The sequence below is a fragment of the Talpa europaea genome, assembly GCF_964194135.1.
Source record: "Talpa europaea genome assembly, chromosome: X".
In the NCBI taxonomy this organism is placed as follows: domain Eukaryota; kingdom Metazoa; phylum Chordata; class Mammalia; order Eulipotyphla; family Talpidae; genus Talpa; species Talpa europaea.
Genome location: NC_140081.1, coordinates 81,213,955 through 81,234,051, shown reverse-complemented (window position 1 = coordinate 81,234,051; position 20,097 = coordinate 81,213,955). Strand labels below are relative to the sequence as shown.

Below are 20,097 nucleotides of genomic sequence, written 5' to 3'. Positions count from 1 at the left end.
CCAATGAAACAATACAAATTAAATACTAATAAAATAAATACTATGGAAGACAGAAGAACACAGGGGAACAGAGGGGGCACTCAGAGATCTGGGCTTCTCTCATTTCTGGACAGGCCGCAGCCACCCAGGGCCCAAGTTTGGTCTTGGTCATACACAAGGAGGCCAGTTCAAGGGACCCTGGCACCACCTCCCTCCACCCCTGGGACCTCTCGTCCTCAGACGTGGAGTTCAACTTTCCACTCCCATCACCAACCACAAGAACAATGACGATGACAGGGAGATGAGAACTAACTGTAACCAAAAAAAAAAAAAAAAAAAATCCAGTCATTAATTAATGCTGGCATTGATAAGGCGGCTTCTTGTTGGTCCGAATTATTGCCTCATTCTGCAGTCTGGTGCTGGGCGGGAGAAAGACATGGGAGGTAGGGGGAGGGTGAACTTGGGAGGAGAAAGAAGAAAAGGGAGGGGCTGTTTTCCCAGTCAACTGTTCCAAGACTGGAACTCCACCTCAGACCCTAGGAGCCGAATTAGCTCAGGCTCATACTGCACCAGCTCCACAGTCTCAGAGGAGCCCAGTGCAGAAGTGGTGTCCAAGCCTCCAGGCCTCTCGGCAGGGGTCAGCAGCTGGCTGGAGGCCACCTGCCTGTAGAACTCCGCTTTGGGCAAGGTGGCAATTTCAAAGTGCGGGAACCGAGCCTGAAAGATCCTCGAGGAAAGCTTCAGCCTCTTCAGGACATCGGTAAAGAGAAACCAGTTGCAGGGCCTAGAAAAGGCAAGAATGGGAGTTAAGGAAGGGGGCTGAGGGGAGGCGGTGGGGTGGCAGGAAGCCGGTGGGAGGGTCAAGGAAGGCTGCCAATCTAGCAATAGCCCACTAAGTCACAGGCTCCTTGGGTGGAGCTGAGAACGCTTTCTCCTGTCCCCGACGTTGGCCGGTCCAGCTAGCAGCTAAATGACCAGCAGTGACCCATGACTGTCCTCTTCCAAAAAGTGGAAGCAGGAGGAAAATGGGCCTTCCCTAAGCTAAAAACCCTTAGCAGGCCTCCCGGCCGTAGCGTACACCCCATGACCGGGACTTCACCATCTGCCGGGACCCGTTCTTTCCCTGACGGACCCCGGCCCACCCCTCTTGTTTCCCTTTCCTGTTCTCGCTCTTGCTCCCCCTGCCTCCTTATTCTCCAAGATCATCCCCAGCAGAGGGGGAGCCATGGAGAAAGGCCTAAACTGTGGGTAATCCAAAAGGCATGTCTCTTTGGCTCTGGAATGCATTAGACAAGTTTTTTTCTCCAGCAGCAGCACCATCGTTTCTGCAGGGCCAGAGCTCACGTTACAGCCAGTCAGACTTTGCTGAGCACACCCAACTGGGCGGCAGCCTGGGGACAGCTGGGAGGGGTGCTGGAGAGGCCAGTTACGGGCCTCTCTCATGGGCCAAACACTCACTTTGGCCACAGCAGGGAGAAGGGCTGCAGCCCATGCTAGTGGCCCCTGTTGCCAGGGCTTCCCCACCTTGCCATTCTACTCTCCCACTTCCAGTTTTCACCACTTTGGCCTGGACTATATTGCATCGGCCCTCTAACAGGTTTCCCTCTGCCAAAAGTCACTCTCCTGCACCCTGCCACCCTTGCTGGATCCTCTTTTACTATTTGTTAGTTTTCTAAAAAGAAAATCTGACCTTTTCTCTCCCTCCCTAAAGAGCTTTCAATGGCTCCCCAGTACCTCCAGTGAAAGAAAACCCTCCAAATTCTTTAGCATGATATCACTCAAGACCTTCCACACATGACCCCGTTCAACTTCCTCAGGCCCATCTCCACCCAACAACACGCACACATGCGCACACACGCATACACCAAGTCTTCCCTTCGCTCCAGGTGCCAGCTACTTGCTGAAAGACTACCCCGGCCTTCTGCACTTGTGTGTCTCAGTGCCTTTGCTCATGCCACGCCTTTCATCCCTTTCTCCTCTCTGGCCCACCAGTGAAGCCTTCCCCTGCTGACTGTTCAACCCATCTGCCAGGGGTTCATGGAACCTGCTTCAGAACCCTATTAAAATATTTGCAACAGAGCCCACCTGGGAAAGGATACAAAATAAACAAACTGTGATTCTCTGTGTGGCATAGGAATAGGGCTCGGGATCGACTTGAACTTTTATTTTTTACTTGACACCCTTCTGAATGGCTTGGGTTTATTTGGGTTTCTATTTTATAATAATAAATCTCTTATTCAAGTAAATTGTATACCTGTCTGTCTCTTCTACTAGACTGGAGATTCTCTGAAGCCAGAGCTGTATTCTGGACCTCAGGGTTTGACTCAGTACAACTGCTTAAGCCAACTTTATGGAATTGAGTGTTCTGAACAGCACCTAAAATGTCCACCTAAGCCCCAAATTCTTAAAGCGCAACATTTCTTTCAAATGAGAGCAAACTCTATCATCTCACACAGTCAAGGAATGGAGTGTTCTGAGTTAAGAGAATGTAGGTAACATACACTTGGATCATTACTTTCAAAGAGTGTATGGGGGGGTGACCCCAGAACATTAAGTGGTGATCAGAATTCAGTCTTGCTTTGATAATTCAGAAGGCGCTTCTGAACCCCACAGGGCCTAAGAGTCATCACTTTACACCCTTCTACTTCTTGAAGAACATAAATTTTCATATCATACTGCAACTATGGGGAAGGGTTGATTGAGAGGAGGTGCCGGAGAATGTAAAGTCAGGAAAACCTGCTTTGCTGGGACCAAGCTCACAGCAGAAACCCTGCCTCTGGCCTGGCTGGTTGAGCAGCCCACGGCCTGGGTTCCTGAGTCCTGTCAGCACCTAAAGCACGCTACCCTAGTCCTTTACTGCCTGGGGCCAAGATCCTGTTTCAGAGGTGGTGCTGAATACTTTGAAGGAATTAATTAACTGTGCAATACTATATCCCAGAGGCCCGCCCCCACCCCTCGGGGATCAGCTTATGCCCCGAAGAATAAAGACCAAAAGCCCCTGAAACTTGATCCCTACTGGTATCATCATATAGGCTATTTTTATTCTTATCAGGCCATGGGGGACGGGGTGTAAAGAAAGAACGGTCTAGTGGTCATCTGTGTCAACTGAGGGTCTCAGTCAGGCCTCCTGATTGACCATCCACCCCTCTCTCTGTCAAGTGCACTTCATGTACTTTCACTTAAAGAAAAAAACTAGGGTCTGCTTTTTTAAAAATAGATATCAAAAAAGAATCCTTACAATTGTTTGCAAAGGTATTTGAGATATCTGCAGATACCAAGAAGGAGAAAACACTTAACGACAGAGGCTAAGAACAAAGACGGAGTCACCCTGCCTCCTCCTAAGCAGCGCTGCCCCGCACAGCTCAGTGAGGCCTGACTGCAGCCACGGCCCTGCAGGCTGCTCAGCTCCCTTCTGAATCTCCAAGTAAGGACTGAACTGGGTCGAGCCTGATGTTAAGTGTCAGGTATATTCTAATTTCTGGAAATGGGTGATTCCCAATGTAATGTACAGGGCAACCTGAGCTGACAGCACCGATGCCATCCTCTCACCAACATTCAGGCTCTGAAAAACCAGCCTGCGGATTACTTAAAGGACCCCAGTGGCCCCATAGCTATGGCAACCATATGTCCTGGCTCTTCCAAGAATCTCAATTTCAAATATTCAGTCTGGCTGTCCCCAGAAACCACAAAAATGTTCCGGAGATTCTAGTAGTTCATCAGCCCAAATATCTCCCAGATCCTCTCTTACACCCAGGAACAGTGCAAACATCCTTCAGAGACTGAATGCAGATATAGGGTTGAAGGAACACATGCAGTCAGTGCACCCATACTACGAATCTGGGTTAGAAAGTCAGGCTGAATTTAGTCATGTATTATCTTTGTATGCAACAGTGCTCCTTTTCCAAGCTTCTACTTCCTTCTAGAGAACTCCACCTTTCCCAGGGAGGCGGGACTGGGGGTTGCCAGGATGCTGGCGCTCAGTCTCCATAGATCTCTTCAGACACTTACCCGCGGGACACTGATACTTGGAGGTTGTAGCAAGGGAGAAGAGGCTTGTCTGAGAACTCAAACATAAAATCATCCTCTTCCCCATCATCTCCTTCTTGATCAGAGTTCCCTGGAGGGTTATGTAGGAGGTCACAGGCAAACCCGTCTTTTCCCTCTGTAAGGAGAACACACAAGGAGTTGGGACTTTGCAACACGCACGAAAATGAAGAAATGAAACATTCCAACAAGAGAAAAGGGGTGACAATGGGTGGTTAGGAGATCAACAGGAAGCCTACAGACCCCTGCTCAGAGCCCAGGCTCACTGATCCCCTGGCTCACATCATTGGCAGATGGTATTTTTGTGGCCAGAAATTCATTGTACTCCTCCAGGTTTCCACTGGGAAAAGACAGGGTGACGTGAACAAGGAGCTGCTCAGCTGTTTCAGATGAAAGCCTGAAGCTTCTCCAAACTGTTCCAACTGCCCGTCAGGGGCCCCCAACAGCCTGGGCAGATGGGGCTCAAGGCTTTCTGATTGTTACACATAGTGATATTGTAAGTGATCCTGACTGATCAGGAAGTGGGTGTCATTGAAATGAAGTGATTTATACTAAGAACTTAAAATGAAAGTGACCATTGCTCCAGCTTTGTGTTGGGTGTGGCCTGCTTCATTCTGCCCCAACCTTCTCTTGCTTCAGCTTTTCCCAAGGTTAGCGGTGGGTGCCTCTCCCAATCTGCAGCCCCTAGATGACAGCCATAGATGCAGGTGCACTTCTCTTCCAAGAGAAGAAAGCTTGGGCCAGAAGATGAGGGGTTCAGAAGAGAGCAGTGCTGCCCCAAACTGTGTGTACCATGGGGGCAGGGTAGGGAGGGAATGGTAGCTTCCAGATGAGGGGCGGGGTCCTTCCTGAGTATGAGCAATGCCAGAAGAGATGACAACGTATACATCGGGGCTTCTGGTAGGGTTAGGACAAAGCCAGGGATCTTGAAAGAGTAAGTATAAAAAAGTACCCAAGGTGGGGAGTGGTAGAGTCAGAGATGGCTTTGTCCAAATCAGTGGTTTCCTGGTTTAGGACAACGAGTTGTGTCCAGGGGAAACAAGGGTTAGGGTGTGGGTAAAAGAGTCTGTGAGCTACTAAGAGGTGAAAAGGGCTACCTCCACAGGGTCACTCCTATCTTTGAGAAAAATCAGTAAAACCCAAAATAATACACATATCTCTGAGCCATAGACATGGGTGGGAAGATTCCCATTTAAAGCTTACCCAACACGGAACTGCTGTAAAAGTCCCAGGATACACCAGGATCACCTTCTGCCCTTCCCTGAAGATCCGAGAGGTGATCTGATAAAAGAAGATAAGGCAGTGAGTCAAGGAGGCTTGGCTGAAGAAGGAATCCAGAAGCAAAACACATCCATGTGGGGCTACATGTGGGAACAGGGAAGAAAGGATCACATGAGGGGCCAGGAGTGACCAGAGATATGCTTCTTGTTGCCAATGAGAAGTTGCAAATCAGTAGCCAGGAGCCATACCTAGCCCACCGGATCACCTACGGTTTGGCCTAGTGTTTTATTTTTTTAAAGTTTATTTATTTATGCATACAAGACCTGGGGTACAGGCCAGAATTGTGGGGGGGGGGTGAAAGGATTCACCAGAGACAGAGTGGGGAGCAGAACAGGTGGACTGACTGAAATATACTGCTGAGGGGAGTAGCAGGTGAGACAGGAGAGGTCTGCTGTGCCAAGTGGGTCAGCTCCCTGGCCAGGGATCGAACTCATGCTGCAGTGGCTACAGATAGCTTCATAGTGCTGCGACTTAATCGCTTGCACCACCAGGGAGGCCCTGGCCCAGTGTTTTAAACCAAAAACATTTCCTTGACTTCCAACATTTTAAAATTGGAAGATTTTACTTCAAAATCTGGATTTTCAACTTTTCTTAAAAAAAGCAGATCTGGCAATGCTGCATCCACACTCCGGCATGTCAAAAGTTGGCTGGAGAAGAGGCAGCATGAATGTTCCCCAAATCAACACCCAGCCTGCTGTTGCTCTCTGACATCATCAGCCTGAAGGCATTTGGGTCTGGGCCCCCTGCTCTCAGTGGTACTGGGAATTCTCTGCAAGCAGAATCCTGGGCTATCTCCTTAATGGTCACAACATTCATATACCCAATCACGACCTCTCCAATTCAAAGTAAGATAAGGAAGCATAATTCCTTCTGTTTCAATTTGGAAAACATGGGGGAGGTAGTCAAATTTATCCTCACAAAAACCTTTTACTTTCATGCCTTGGTATATACCTCAAAGAACTTAAAACAGGCATTCAAACAATAACTTAGACTTCAATGTTCATAGCAGCTCTATTCACAATAGCTACCAAGTAGAAACAACCCAAATGTTGTTCAAGTGATGAAGGGATAAACAAAATGTGGCATATCTATACAGTGGAATATTATTCAGCCATAAACAAGGAATCAAGTACTGATCCTAATAAATGGATGAACCTTGAAAATATTATATTAAGAAGTCAGATACAAAAACCCACATATGGTGTGGTTCCATGTATATGAAATATACAGAACATGCAACTCTAGAGACAGAAAGCAGACTAGAGGTTGCCAGGGTTGGGGGAAGCGGGAATGGGAAGTAACTGCCAAATGGCTACAGCATTTCCTATTGGGTGATAAGAAAATTCTGAAACTCAACAGTGGTGATCATGGCAGAAACTGTGAATGTTTAATGTCACTGATTTCCACACTTAAAATGATTAAAAGAGTAAATTTTGTATTATGTATATTTAACACAATAAAAAAAGTCTTGAAGTACTGTTTTCTCACTGGATCTGAGAACAGACATCAGGTTACTCCTTGCCTTTTTGTTTCCTCACTAAGCATCATCTAGTAGAATTCATGTCTCATCCCCACGTGGATAAAAAGCAGACTTTCAAGACAAATTCAATTGTGTCATCTATGGGCACCTGGCCCAGCAGTTGCCAATATGCTACCTAGCACAGTTGGCAAGTTGATTTAGCTTTGTATGGTTGCCACCAGCCCTCAGTGACAGCTGAGCAGCAGGACAGAAGTGAATCCAAAGGCCACAGGTGAGGTGACGGTGTCCTCTAAAAACCAAATCCTCAGAAGAAGTTGGCAGCCACTTTTAAAGGAATGGCGCTAGCTTCCCCCAATGGAGCAAACTGCCACACTCCAACAGGCCTTCCCCTTGGGTCACACATCTTATAAACAACAATGCCTATTAGATGTTGTAAACAACTAAAAGAAGTCATTTTTCAGCAACTTTCTGGGAGGTGAAGAGTTTCTTCCTGTAGGAAAAGACAGCCCAAGAAAAGCTTTCGAAGTAAGGGCTGGGCAGCCAAAGTGGAAAACCTGTGCATAAGTTTTTTTTTATGCATTCCATGAAAAAACTCAGGTCATGGCTGCCATCTTACGTGCTCCTCCATACCCTGTATCACCTGTGAGGGTTGGGAGTAGTTTCTTACAGAAGCATTTGTCTGTTAGCTATCTAGTCTGAGCCCAGTCCTGTGCTAAGTGTCCTGGAAGATAAAGGAATAAGACAGTAAGTTCCCAAAAGGCAGGGACTACATGTCTGTTTACCTTTGTCTTCCCAGGACCTCAGCCCAGGTGCCTGGCACACAGTAAGAGCGTAACAGATGAGCATAAAAGGAAAGGAGGGAGGGGGGAACTACTACAAGGTGAGATTATAAAGCCATGTGCTTGTTTAACATGCCTTCAAACACTGCTGCCCCCTGCCCAAGAGGTCACACAAGGATTCCATCAGAGCAGCCCTGAGCTCACTGCATTCCTGGGGTTCCTCTCTAGGAACTGCCTTCAGAGCCCCTGGGTACATTCCTCTAATTCTCCTGACTGACAGCAAATCTTTGTCACTTGCAGGTGAATTTGCTTTTTGAGACAGCCAAAAGTTAATTGGCATGAGCAAAGATGCAGAAGTCAGAACAGGCCCATGAGTGGCACATAAGAAACTCCAAGACAGGCTTTATGAAGCAGCTTTGATTCATGCTTGCTCATAGATCTTCACAGACAATCAGGGTGAGAGGGTGAGGAGTGACTTTCCTGGACCCTCTGCCACAACTTTGTTGTCCTTCCCTTCAAAATGTACGCCCAGCCCAGTAACCCCACTCCTAGGTACACATCTAAAAGAATTGAAAACTGGTACTAAAAGACGTGCCCACTCATGTTCATAGCAGCCAGCACTAGTCAAACTTGCCAAAAGGTGAATATAACCCAGATGTCCATCCACTCACAGATGAAGAAAAGGTAGTATATTCATACATTGGAATATTATAGACACTCACCCCTGCTCTTTGAAAGGTCATGTTACACCATTCTGCTTTCTGAAAGACTTACATGAATACAGGCAGCCTCCATCCACGTACAAGAATTCAACCAAACATGGCCAGAAAATAGGTACTAGGTAGTTAGGCCTAGGATGGTTCTGTCTGTACTAAACATGTACAGACTTTTTTTTTCCTAGTCAATATTACCTAAACAATTTAGTCTAGCTATTTACATAGCATTTACATCGTAATAGATTTTATAAGTGATCTAGTGAGGATTTCAAGTATATGGGGTGTGTGGAGGAGGGGTGAAAGTCTCAGCACCATCAAGCTATCTGCAGCCACTGCAACATGAGTTCCATCCCTGGCCAGGGAGCTGACCCACATGGTGCAGCAGACCTCTCCTGTCTCGCCCGCTGCTCCCCTCAGCAGTGTATTTCAGTAAATCCTCCTGTTCTGCTCCCCACTCTGTCTCTGGTGAATCCTCTCATCCCCCCACACCTCTGGCCTGTACCCCAGTTCTTGTATGCATAAATAAATAAAAAATCTTTAAAGTACATGAGATGATGTGTGCAGGTTACATACAAGCATCATGCCACTTTATATAAGGGGCTTGAGCACTGGAGGATTTCGGTATCCATTGCGGGTCCTGGAAACAATGCCCTGCGGATACTGAGATGACTATACTGTGTTTGCTAGTCAAAAGGAATCTGAAGAGGATTTCCACTTTTACGACAAGGCAAAAAGTGAAAATAGCATTCAGTGTTGGTTTTGCAGCAGCTGCTCTAGGGGCAGCAGCACCCCAAGTAGCGAGTGGCCTCGCCAAGCTCCTGTCCTGGGACGGCTCTATGCAGGCTATATATTAATCCTGCTTTTACTACATGTTAGTATTATTTTCATTTGCGTTTCATTTGTATGATTTTGTAGGTTAATTTTTGGGTCTGGGAATGCTGAAAAATATTTCCATATAAATTCATGGTAATTGCTTCTTCACCATTTCAGAAAGGTTTCATAGGAACAATCTACTTTTGGATAGCAGGGGAACCTGAACTCAGCCTTAAAAAAGAAGGAAGTACTGGGACATGGTACCACCTTGAGAGCATGAGGCTGTGAGAAAGAAGTCAGACACAAAGGCCCTTTAATGGATGTGAGGTTTCATTTGGGGGTGATGAAAATTTGTGAGACTAGACTGAATTGGTGCTGTACAACTTTGTGAATGCACTGAATACTACTGAACTGTTTGCTTTAAAATGGTTAATTTTCTGTTCCGTGAGTTTTGCCTTAATAAGTTTTTTTAAGTATTCACTGTGAGCAGTTACCCTGGCAATCAGAGTTTGTCTATTTCCCAGGGTCCCATCATACCCCTCCCTACATCCTCCAACCAAGTCACCAACTGAGGGACATGAAAGAAGAGAAAAACAAAAAACAAGCAGTCTTCAACATGGGGTCAAATGGCAGAGGTCTCTGGCAGGAAAAACAAAAACCTGTGATTCAGTGACCTCCAGTGGTAAATTGCTAACCCTTTCATCAGGGGAAGGAAAAGCAGTCCTGATACATCCTCCAGTGCCCAAACCAAACTGCAACAGCAACCCCCACCCCAGCCCCCACATTCTTTCTAACAGAGGAGGAAAACCCAATCTGTTTTCCCTTGGCAAGCTTAGATATAGCTCTTTTCTTCAAAGGGTCAAAAGGTAAATCAGTCACATGCCTGCCTATAACTTGGTCCAAGGAGGCGGCCTTCCAGAGGCCTCTGTGAGGGTTCAGACAACTTGGTGCTCCAAGCCTAGGGTAGAAAGGGTTCCCTATCTGGCCTCCAGCACCCAGCATTGAGCCTAAAAACTAAGAGGTGTTCAATAAATGCACAGATGAATGAACAAATCAAGAATGGCCGCTACATCCTTCAAGATCTCAGGAGAAATGGGCCTTCTCTAAGTCAACCCAATCACTGGCAAATCTACCTTTATAACTCAAATGAGTAACCAGCACCTTCTGCTTTACAAAAGGATTCACTGCAGGGTACCTGTAAATAGTGACATTCCTTCATGCATTTAAAAGAGAATTTGATTCCCAGACTTTACCAGAACAAGGGCCTTGCACACAGTGAGGGGAGCACCACAGGAGGTGCAACCCTGCAGAAAATGGAGTTCTTGGCATCCTGTAGTGTTTCGCCTTCACTTTCTGCCCAGTGAGATCTCCACTAAGGGAGGAAGAAGATAATCTACATATGGTGAGTCGGATCAGGCAAATGCTCTGGGGTGAAAAGCAAAATGCTTTTTAAATATTTTAGCCAGCCAGGAAAGGTAAAAAAAGAAAAACCAGAAGGCTACGCAAATGTGGTCAGGTCTAAGAGTTGGGACAGCTGGGCACCTCCAACCCTACAGAGCTTCCTGCAGTTCCTATGCCAGGGGACAGATTTGCAGGAGAAGAGGGGAGAAGGTTAAAAAAAGGAAATACTGGACTCAAGACACTGAAAAAACACCAACAGTGCCTGCCCCCCTGGGATGTCTGGTCATGGTCCTAGCCCAGTGCAGCTAGCTAGCATATTCCCTAACAACCGTCCTGCATGTAACTATCACTTGATTTTGTCTGGCAAAGAGGTGGCCCCATTTTAGCTAACACTTCTTTCAGCTTCTGACCCTCATTATAAAACTATACTAGAGCTCCATGCTCATAAAGTTGAAAAACAATGTCAAGATATGAAAGAAAGTGTTCAGCCTGGACAGGCTAGAAAGTGCTAGAATTAAGAAAAGTCTTGGGCCTCCCTAGTGGAGCAAGAGGTTAAGTCTCAGCACTATGAAGCTATCCAAAGCCACTGCAGCATGAGTTTGATCCCCAGCAAGAGAGTTAGCCCACATGGCGCAGCAGTTCTCTCCTGCGATGCCCGCTGCTCCCCTCAGCAGTGTATTTCAGTCAGTCCGCCTGTTCTGCTCCCCACTGTCTCTGGTGAATCCTCTTACCCCCGCCCCCCCACCCCTGCACCTCTGGCCTACACCCCAGCTCTTGCATAAAGAAAGAAAATAAGGGGCCTCCCTGGTGGCGCAGCGGTTGAGCGCTGGGTTGCGAAGCTGCCCGCAGCCTCTGCAGCGCCGGTTCGATTCCCGGCTGCTCCCCGGCCACCTGAGGAGGGTCCCACATGGCGCGCAGACCTCTCCTGCCGCCCGCTGCTCCCCTCAGCAGTGTACTTCGGTCCTTCTGCCTGCTCTGCTCCCCGCTCTGGCTCTGGTGAATTCTCTCACCCTCCCGCGCTTCTGACTGTACCCAGTGCATGTATAAACAAAAACAAACGAACAAGCAAATAAATAAATAAATAAAACATGCCTCTATTTAAAAAAAAAAAAAAAGAAAGAAAATAAATCTTTTTTTTTAAAAAGCCTCTTGATTCTGCATCAGAAACTGGCACTTGAGTTAGTTGTAAGGAGGCATCAAAAGGCTGGTTAGGAGTTGGAATAAGTTAACAGAAATGAGAAGACATGAAAAAGGGTTTATTTCTAATCTTTTAACTACTTAAAATGGTTTCAACATTCAAACTCCTCTTGGATTTTTGAGAAGGATGCAGGGAAACAGAGTCTGTCTGCTTACTAACGTGATTAGAGACAGCATTATTTGCAAGGCAGCTATGCTAACCACCGCTACGGTGAGATAGCATTATTTGGACCCAGAGGGCTACAAGTCCCTCAGCAGAGCAGTGTCTAGCCCAAAGAGGCCCCTGGATTAGAACTGTGGATTAGAGACAGTTTCATGTGGTGCTTTTTATCCTGTTGCAATGCACTGGGTATTTGTCTATGCAAGCTACCCCGGGGAACCAAGTGGAGTATAGACAACAACATGTGTGTGTATGTGTGTAAGAGAGAGTACAGCAGCACATGGTATGTGGGAGGAAGACACAAGGGGTGGCTTGCCCTGAGCCCTGCACCCCCAGTGATGGTTCAGTGCTAAGAGAACAAGAGGCGTCGCTGGTCCGGGACAAATGACTGAATGAAAATCCCAAAGCTGCTTTGCTTCTCAAGGACAGGGGCCTGGGACCTAGAGCTGGAGGAGGAACAGGCAACCCTCCTGTCCCTAGCCACAGAGAATTTGGGTCGGACTGTGAGGCCTGAGACCTACACATGGTAAGAGTAATGCAGGGCTGAGTGGGCTTAACTAGAGACTAGATGGAGGTGGGCTGAACAGGAGTCAAGGCCTCCATGCTCCACTTGCTCTCTCTTGTTCTCTCTGAAGGAAAACCTATGAGGAGGGCTGACCAAGGTCCTGAATGAGCTGGTGGAGATAGGGAGAGAGAGGGAGAGTGGCTCCTCAAGAGCTCAGGAATCAGAGGCCAGCCCCAAGGATGATGGCCTCAGGCAGGTCTGAGTCATGCTTACCGCTGAGAAAGCGCTTCATGGTGTCGCTGCTGGCCAGCTTCATGGCCGTCTGTCCTGAGTAGGTGGCCAGCGTGGGGTCAGCTCCATAGGACAGCAAGAGCCACATGGTCTCCAGGTTGTCATTGACCACCGCATCATGAACTGGCCTGCAGAGGTGACAGAGGATGAGGACAAACCTGGGTGTCTAAGCTTCAGGTTACCTCAGGGAAAAGTAAAATGAGGTGATTCCGTATAATACGACAGGAAACCCACTTCTGAGTTGTACCCCCCACCCTGCATCATTCTGGATCCTCCTCTCTCTCCACCTCTTTCTCCTTCCTCCCATTTGTCTATGTTCCTCTCAAACTTGCGACAATCCCTAGGGCACAGTGGAACCCCACTGACAGCTCCGGAGGTCGGGAGAAAATGGGCTCCTGCCTGAGGACACACTTAAAGCAGATGCTGGGCATGAGAACAGAAGGTCCAGATGGCTGCCCCAGCACAGGGATGAGCAGAACAGCTCCATGTACCAGGTGGCGGCCAAGCAGGGCCTGCATCCTCTGACTCAAGTCCCCCCACTAGGTATGCAGTTTATCTCTCTGTTTTGCCCAGGATGCAGGCCTTTTGATAGAAGAGGATGGTGCAACTTGTTTAAGACACAGCCGTGTCCTTAAAAAGTGGCTGGAGAGCGAATCAAGAATCATACCTGGGATGTGACCCTAATAAGGTCAGCCTCCCAGTTCCCAAAGTCATGACTCTGCCTAAGACAGGTAGCCCATCAGCGTGATTTAAGCAGGGCCTGAGTGGTCTTCCTGGTAAAGCTGCATCTGATGGGGTGTTCCCAGACAACCTCAGCCTCCCCTTGGTAATCCATGTGGACTGGTAAGCCAGGAACCCATCTGCCTCAGCTCCAAACCAGTTCTCTCTGCAGTCAGCCATTGAAATGCCTGACAAGGCCTCTCTGCAACTCTCAGCCTGGCATGTGGCAAAGGTCAGACTGGGACAGGCTGTCTTGAATTGGGGTTCTTAGCTGGGAAAAAGCTGCCTTCTTGCCTTGTGCCATCCTGTGCGCTGCAGTTCACATTGGCCCCATGCTCCAGCAGGATGTTCAGGATGTCAGTCCAGCCCCGGGAGCAGGCCTCGTGCAGAGCCGTGTAGCCTGCGTTGTCGCGGTGATTCACGTCTTCACTGTCTTTCTGGAGGCAGTAGAGAACAACATCCTGTGGGGACACAGACAGCCCTATGAGCAAAGACAGGCCCAATTCTGGAAATCATCCTAGTTCAGTCTGAAGCTCTGCAAATGTCCAAAGAGTCTCAGAGACTGCCCGTAATTCCAGAGACTGACAGGCAAGGGTCAAAACTTTTGTCAAAGAAGTCAGTCCTAAGCTGCCACCATCAAGATCTCAGCTCTGGTGGTTTCCTCAGCAGTGAGGAAGAGCAAGATGTGGGTTGGGTTGTTGGGGGGAGTCTTCAGAGAGGCTCACTTGCCCACCCCGAGCACATACCCTCCGGTCCTCAACTCCCTGAATACCAGGGACCTAGTGGGGCTTTGTGAGGGAAATGAGACATGTGGAGTGAGCACAGACTCTGATGGTAAATTTGAGAATTAGAAAGAACTGGTGTGAGTACTATTCCTGGCTGGTTTTAATTGTTTTAAGTTCTATCCCTGGATGTTTCTCCCAGGCAGTCAGTGGCAGTCCTCCTGTCAAATCAGGATTGTTCCGAGTATAAGCCAGGGTGGCCGTCCACCCACACAGTAATGGTCAGTGTCCCTGTATTGAGGGGACAGGACCAGAGGTGGGACTCCGGGCCTGGAAGCATCCCAGCCAGCCTGCGATGAAGCTGATGAATAAGCCTGGAGGAAAGGAGGAGACCTACTCTCAAAAGAGGGGAAAGAGGCCAGCAGCAGCTACTGGCCCTCTCCTGCGCCCTTGTGAGAGGGGTAACTTGCCTGTCCTGACTGACTGCTAGCTCACAGGTGGCTGGCGACAGCAGGCAAGTAAGTGAGCAAGCAAGCAAGAATGAGAGTGTATAAGTTTGTGTATGCACGAGCGTGCATGCACTGCTGAGCCTGCACTGGGGGTGCTGCCTCCTGGACATAGGACCTATCACACTGCCTGTACCTGGGAGAACACGAACCTCTACTCACCAATGCATGTGTTCATCCCCCCACCCCTGCCCTGGTTTTCCTATGGTTTCCTGTGTGCTGCTTTGGCCCCAGGTAAAAGATAATTAACCTTGAGGGCAAAGGTTGGTCCTCATTTTTTTTTAAGATTTATTTATTTATACAGTAGCTGGGGTACAGGCCAGACGCGCGGGAGGGTGAGAGAATTCACCAGAGACAGAGCGGGGAGCAGAACAGGGAGCAGGACCGAAATACACTGCTGAGGGGAGCAGCGGGCGGCAGGAGAGGTCTGCCGCGCCATGTGGGATTCTCGCCGGCCGGGATCGAACCCGCGCTGCAGAGGCTGCGGACAGCTTCACAGTGCTGCGTTCAACCTGCAGCACCACCGGGGAGGCCCTGGTCCTCATTTTAGATCTCCCTTGCAGCTCTCTGGCTTCTAAATGCAAGTGCTCAAGAAAGCAGGCCACTTGACGGCGAGATGCTGTCAAGGTGGCTTTCCTGTGCTGCCTGCCTAGCTGGGAGTGAGTGCGGCTGACTCTCAAGGAATCAGTTGTAGGTGTCGGAAGCCTTTAAAAATGAAGGCCTGTTCTATAACCTAGCAGCTCCACCCTTAGGAGCAAATCCTGAGGAAATAACTGGTGTGGTGGGGAAAAATACATGGTCAAGGGAGTTCACATCAAAGAAAAGTGGGAAACAACCAGAATGGCTGACAATGTAATTTAATGATGGTAATTAATGATGGTGAATGAGTCAGGTGCCCCTCGCTAGCCTGGTACTAGGGAATCAAAAAGACGCAGTGTGAATTCAGATGCATATATATGTATATATAAAACAGTGGAGCAGTCTTGGATATAACACTCAATATTCCTAAGCCCTGACTTCTTACCTGCAAAACAGGGATACCAAAACCTACCCCCATAGGCTTATGGTGCAGATTAAATTATATTAAGTAAATGATAGGAATTTTCTTAACATGACAAATGCTTGAGATACACCACCTTCCTTTTAAATCCATCAGGAAGCAGTATAATGGGGTTAATGAAGCCCTGTCCCCTCCCTCCAACACATTCCTGACCCCTCAATACTAGAAGCCAAAATGAGAGGAAGCTGCAGAAGATGAACAGTGAGGAGTGATCACCCCTTGTTCCTCTCTAAGTGGGGAAGCCACCACTCGGGGAAATTCGAGACAACAGAAAACTCTCCACATCTTATTTCTAACCTAGGAATGTACTGGATTTTCAATTATGTTCATTACAAATTACCATTCAAATGAGTCTGCATTCCCACACACCATGCCAGGGGACGAGGTGGCCCCAGGGGCTATCTGGACAGTAGAAAGAGGCCAGCCTGGGTTCAAGCCCCAAATGTAGCCCTGCCCAGGCCACAGAAGATGCCCCACAGTTGCTCAGGCAATGGGTCCTGAGCTGGGGAGCAAAGGATGTACCTTATAGCCAAGACGTGCAGCCCGCTGCAGCAGGGTCTCGCCAGCATTTTTGTTTACTATGAGCCGACGAGCCTCTGGGGGGATCTGCCGAGCTGTAGGTGACTCCGAGGCCTCCTCTAGGCCAGCACTTCTGGACTTAGAAGGTGTGCATGGTTCCTTAGGTTTCACTGGGGTGAGAGATTTGGGAGCTCGTGTCTTCTGCTGGTTCCAACGCCCTTTGCCCTGGAAAGCAGAGGCAGAACTAGATCAGCATAAGTTCCCATATGAGCAGATGCTGACAGGCTCAAATCTTCAACCCCATACAGGGATGGGGAAGGGGCTGGAAATCAGAGGTTGAGGGGACATCCCGGCTTTTCTAAAGCACTCTGCAAGCCTTCTTTACCTGCCTCAATCCCTATTTACTGAGGTTTTTATAAGGCATTTCTATAAACAAGCAGAAGCAAATTCTGAGAGTAAAGCGAGGGAGAGACTACAGCAACACAACCGTTGAAGCCTTCACTCTTGTTGCAAAAACCTTCCCCTGCATCTAACCCTCCCCAGACCTTTCTTACCTCCCACCATACTGTGTCCCCAGACCACACCCATGCCCACCTGGGGCAGTGGACAGTGCTACCCACAAGATCTGGGGCAAGACCCCACCTTTTTGAGCCTCACCTCCCTTGCAGTCTTTGAGATACTGAACTGGAAAGGCTCCAGAACAATGCACAGGGTGGGAGCGCTACAACATTAGAGTCTTTGCCACATGAATAAACCCGGTGGGGCTCCTCTTTCCTCTCATTTTGAACTGGAATGTCTAGAGCTAGCTCCCATGCCTGCTCCACCATGGTATATCGGGTCTATGGGGACAGGAAACTCATCTCATTAGTTCAGGGGTCTTCTGATCGGGAGGGGCTGCACTCAAGGATCCAGACCCAAGGAACTTCATCTGGATCTAAGGTGGATGATAAGATCCACAACTTGGAGCTGAGGCCATAACTGGTAAGACTTCGGAGGGCCTTGGAAGGATGAGTGTACCTTGCTGATGGGAGAGGTACACATCACTGGGAGCCCAGAGGACCAATTGTGCCCTTATTAGACTCCAAATTGGCCCCTGATGAAACCTGCCACCTGACAGTCATGCTCTTGCACTGGATAAGGCTGACCTGTATAGCCAATAGGAGATTGCAAAGATGATGTGTGTGACTTCTGAGGCTAGGTCCTAAAACAAGACAATGTGGCTTGGCCTTGCTTGCTTGCTTTTGGACCACTTTTTCTGGGGGAAGCCAGCTGCCTTATCATGAGACACTCAAGCCTCTAGAGAGGTCCATGAGGCAAGGACAGAGGGCCTCCTACCAACAACTACCATCAACTCACCAGCATGTGAAGGAACCATCCTTGAAGCAGATCCTCTAGCCCCAGTCAAGCCTTCACATGAATGTAGCCCTGGCCATAACCTCATGGAAGATCCCAAGCCAGACCCCATTAAACTGGTCCTGAATTGCTGACCTCCAGAAATTGTAGACAATACATGTTGATCCGTGTATCAGGCTGCTAAGTTTTAGGGTAGCCCGTTAACACCACAAGAGATAACTAATACAGCCTATTTATTCAAATTCCTAAGAGCATAGAGGTCTCACTGAAATTCTATGCCTTCTACAACATTCTACAACTCTCTGGTCCCCACTGCTCTCTAGCTCTCTGTATTCCTAGAATATCTCATCTGAATCACACAATCTAATCCCTGATGCCTCACTGCCTTAATTCTTTCCATTGTCTCACAGGCCAGTCTAGTTTCCTCTGCTAAGCATTTAAGCTTCTTGGGAGTGGGTTCATATTGTCTTCTTCTCTTTTGTTCCTTTTAGCACTTAACTCAGGCTTGAGTTAAGATATTTGTTGACTTGTGCAGAGCATTGGGAAGGCAGAAAAGTAGTCTGCAAGGACATGAAGCCAGGAAAGGAGTGGCAGCAGAGAAGAGATAGCCAGGGCATTTGTTTCCTCTGGCAAATCCCAAGACAAGGAGAACTGCTATCCATCTCCATCTTGAAAGGACAGTGAGGTACGACTGCTAGCAGGAAAGCTTATCTTTGAGTGTAGAATGCTGCTTTGTTGCCAGGAAGGTAGAAGTATATAATGGCAACACTAGAGAATGCTGGGTAAAATGCTCAGGTTTTGGCTGGTCAAGCCAGGAGCCAAAGGGTGACTCTCCCTCAGGGGACCAGAGCTGCCAGAGGCAAGGGAGGTTGCCTGATAGGGAGAGGAATGAGAGCAAATGGGGGACCCCTCTACTCCCCCTTTCCCCCCTGACTCAGAGTCCCTGTGGGAAGAAAATACTCCAGGCTTTCGTGTTGCAGGCATCTCCCCTGCCCTCCCTGCCATCTTACTTCCCACTACAAAGCACTGTGCCATGGGGGCAACCAGAGCAGGTGGTGGTGACTGAGAGAAAAAGAAAGGCTGGAGAGAGAAAGGGAGGCCCTGGGAAGGGACAAAACCTCTCTGGGAGGAACATTTCAGTGGACACTGCCAGGCAGAATAACCAGACAGAGCGTCAGTGGGCTGCCAAGTGTCAGGCGGTTGGTCACCTCTGTATGAGACAAGGTCCGTCTGAGTATCTCAGGAGAAGCAGAAGGAAGCGGAGGGGACTGCCTACCTTACCCAGAACTACTCGCAGTTGCCATGATTCCCTGTCTGGCTACCCCTCCCCCAGTGTCTCCTGGATTCAGAGTGGAAGCAAAGAGAAAGAGCAAGGGCTCCAGGGGCAGCAAAGCCTGCTTTATGTCCCAACTCTGCTGCTTGTGACCCCTGAGTGACCTCACACAGGTCCATTAACCTCCTTGAGCCTCAGTTTTCTCACCATAAAATGAGGACAACGGTGCCTACTTCCAGCAGTGACTGTGGGAATTAAAAGAGAGGAGGGATCACTTACTACCACCTTGCCACTCAATGCCTCTCTGCTCTCATTCTCAACTCAGCCAAAAGCTTCAAGGTGCACACCAACCTCGGAGAGCACTTTATGATTCTCAAAGCCTTTCATGTCCCTTGCTTCCTTTGTTCCCCCAAGCACTCTTGTGATATAGGAAGGACATGGAGCACTAGCTCCATTTTTAAAGATGAGGGAATAGGTTTGAGTACCCTGTCTGAGCTAGAACCAGACTGCTGGAGGGGGAAAGGCAAGAACAGGGACAAGCACCCGGGTTCCCCCCTCTGCCTATGCCATTCAGGGATCCCTGTTCTGGAGCTGGAAAGGGTCAAAAGAATCACAAGGAGCAAAGCAAGCCCAATGTGACCTCTTTTCTCGTCGTTGGTTTTTAATGACAAATACACACTAAGGTTATACACTTGAAGCTGGCATTCACTTGTCAGTAAAGCTCACCCAGGAAGAGGACAATGTTAGTTTTCAAACCAGTGGGGAACCCAACACCAACACTATGAACATCAGACCCAAAACTCAATGTCAGTTTTGAACGGGGGTTCTAGAACATTTGCCTGGCTACGAATTGGTGAACGTTACCCGCTCTTCTGCTTCTCTGAGAAGAAAAAGAATTGGGGAGTGGGGCATGGGGAAGAGTGGCCATAACCAGGCCCAAGTGGAATTCCTTCAGACCCACCCTCAAGTAGCATCCTTTGTCTGGACAGTAACATCCTTGCTTCTACAAGTTGTTTTCTACCTTGATTGGCTCAGAAAGCTCCCTGATTGGTTTCCAGTGAGTTAAGCCCAGACAAAAGCTTCTTGATTGGACATTAACAAGCTATTCAGCCTAACATCCTGCCATATTCTTTAACTCTTCCTTAACTCAATCCAAGGATTGTCAATGAAAAGTTATTATAGGCCAAACCCTATAGTTTGTAAATCCTTATTGTTAGCTCTGACTTTTGTTTCCATTTTTCAAATCCAGTCCCAACCCTTCTAGAACTAGTTTAAAATACTTTTAATAAATATAGGTT

General features: G+C 48.2%; 1 protein-coding gene across 2 annotated transcripts in view; it reads right to left on the bottom strand.

The window, feature by feature from the left end:
* Positions 1–480: 480 nt before the first annotated feature.
* The window catches only part of BCORL1 (BCL6 corepressor like 1), a gene marked incomplete at both ends in the record, with an annotated part of 41,065 nt that continues 21,448 nt past the window's right edge, over positions 481–20,097 (bottom strand). The window contains 6 exons of one of the 2 annotated variants that reach the window (XM_084258447.1): positions 481–763; positions 3,988–4,141; positions 5,227–5,304; positions 12,629–12,774; positions 13,661–13,827; positions 16,177–16,398. In XM_084258447.1, the coding sequence (XP_084114573.1) occupies positions 481–763; positions 3,988–4,141; positions 5,227–5,304; positions 12,629–12,774; positions 13,661–13,827; positions 16,177–16,398 (1,050 nt within the window). The remainder of the gene's footprint in view (positions 764–3,987; positions 4,142–5,226; positions 5,305–12,628; positions 12,775–13,660; positions 13,828–16,176; positions 16,399–20,097) is intronic. The other variant, XM_084258448.1, reaches the window with a different exon arrangement.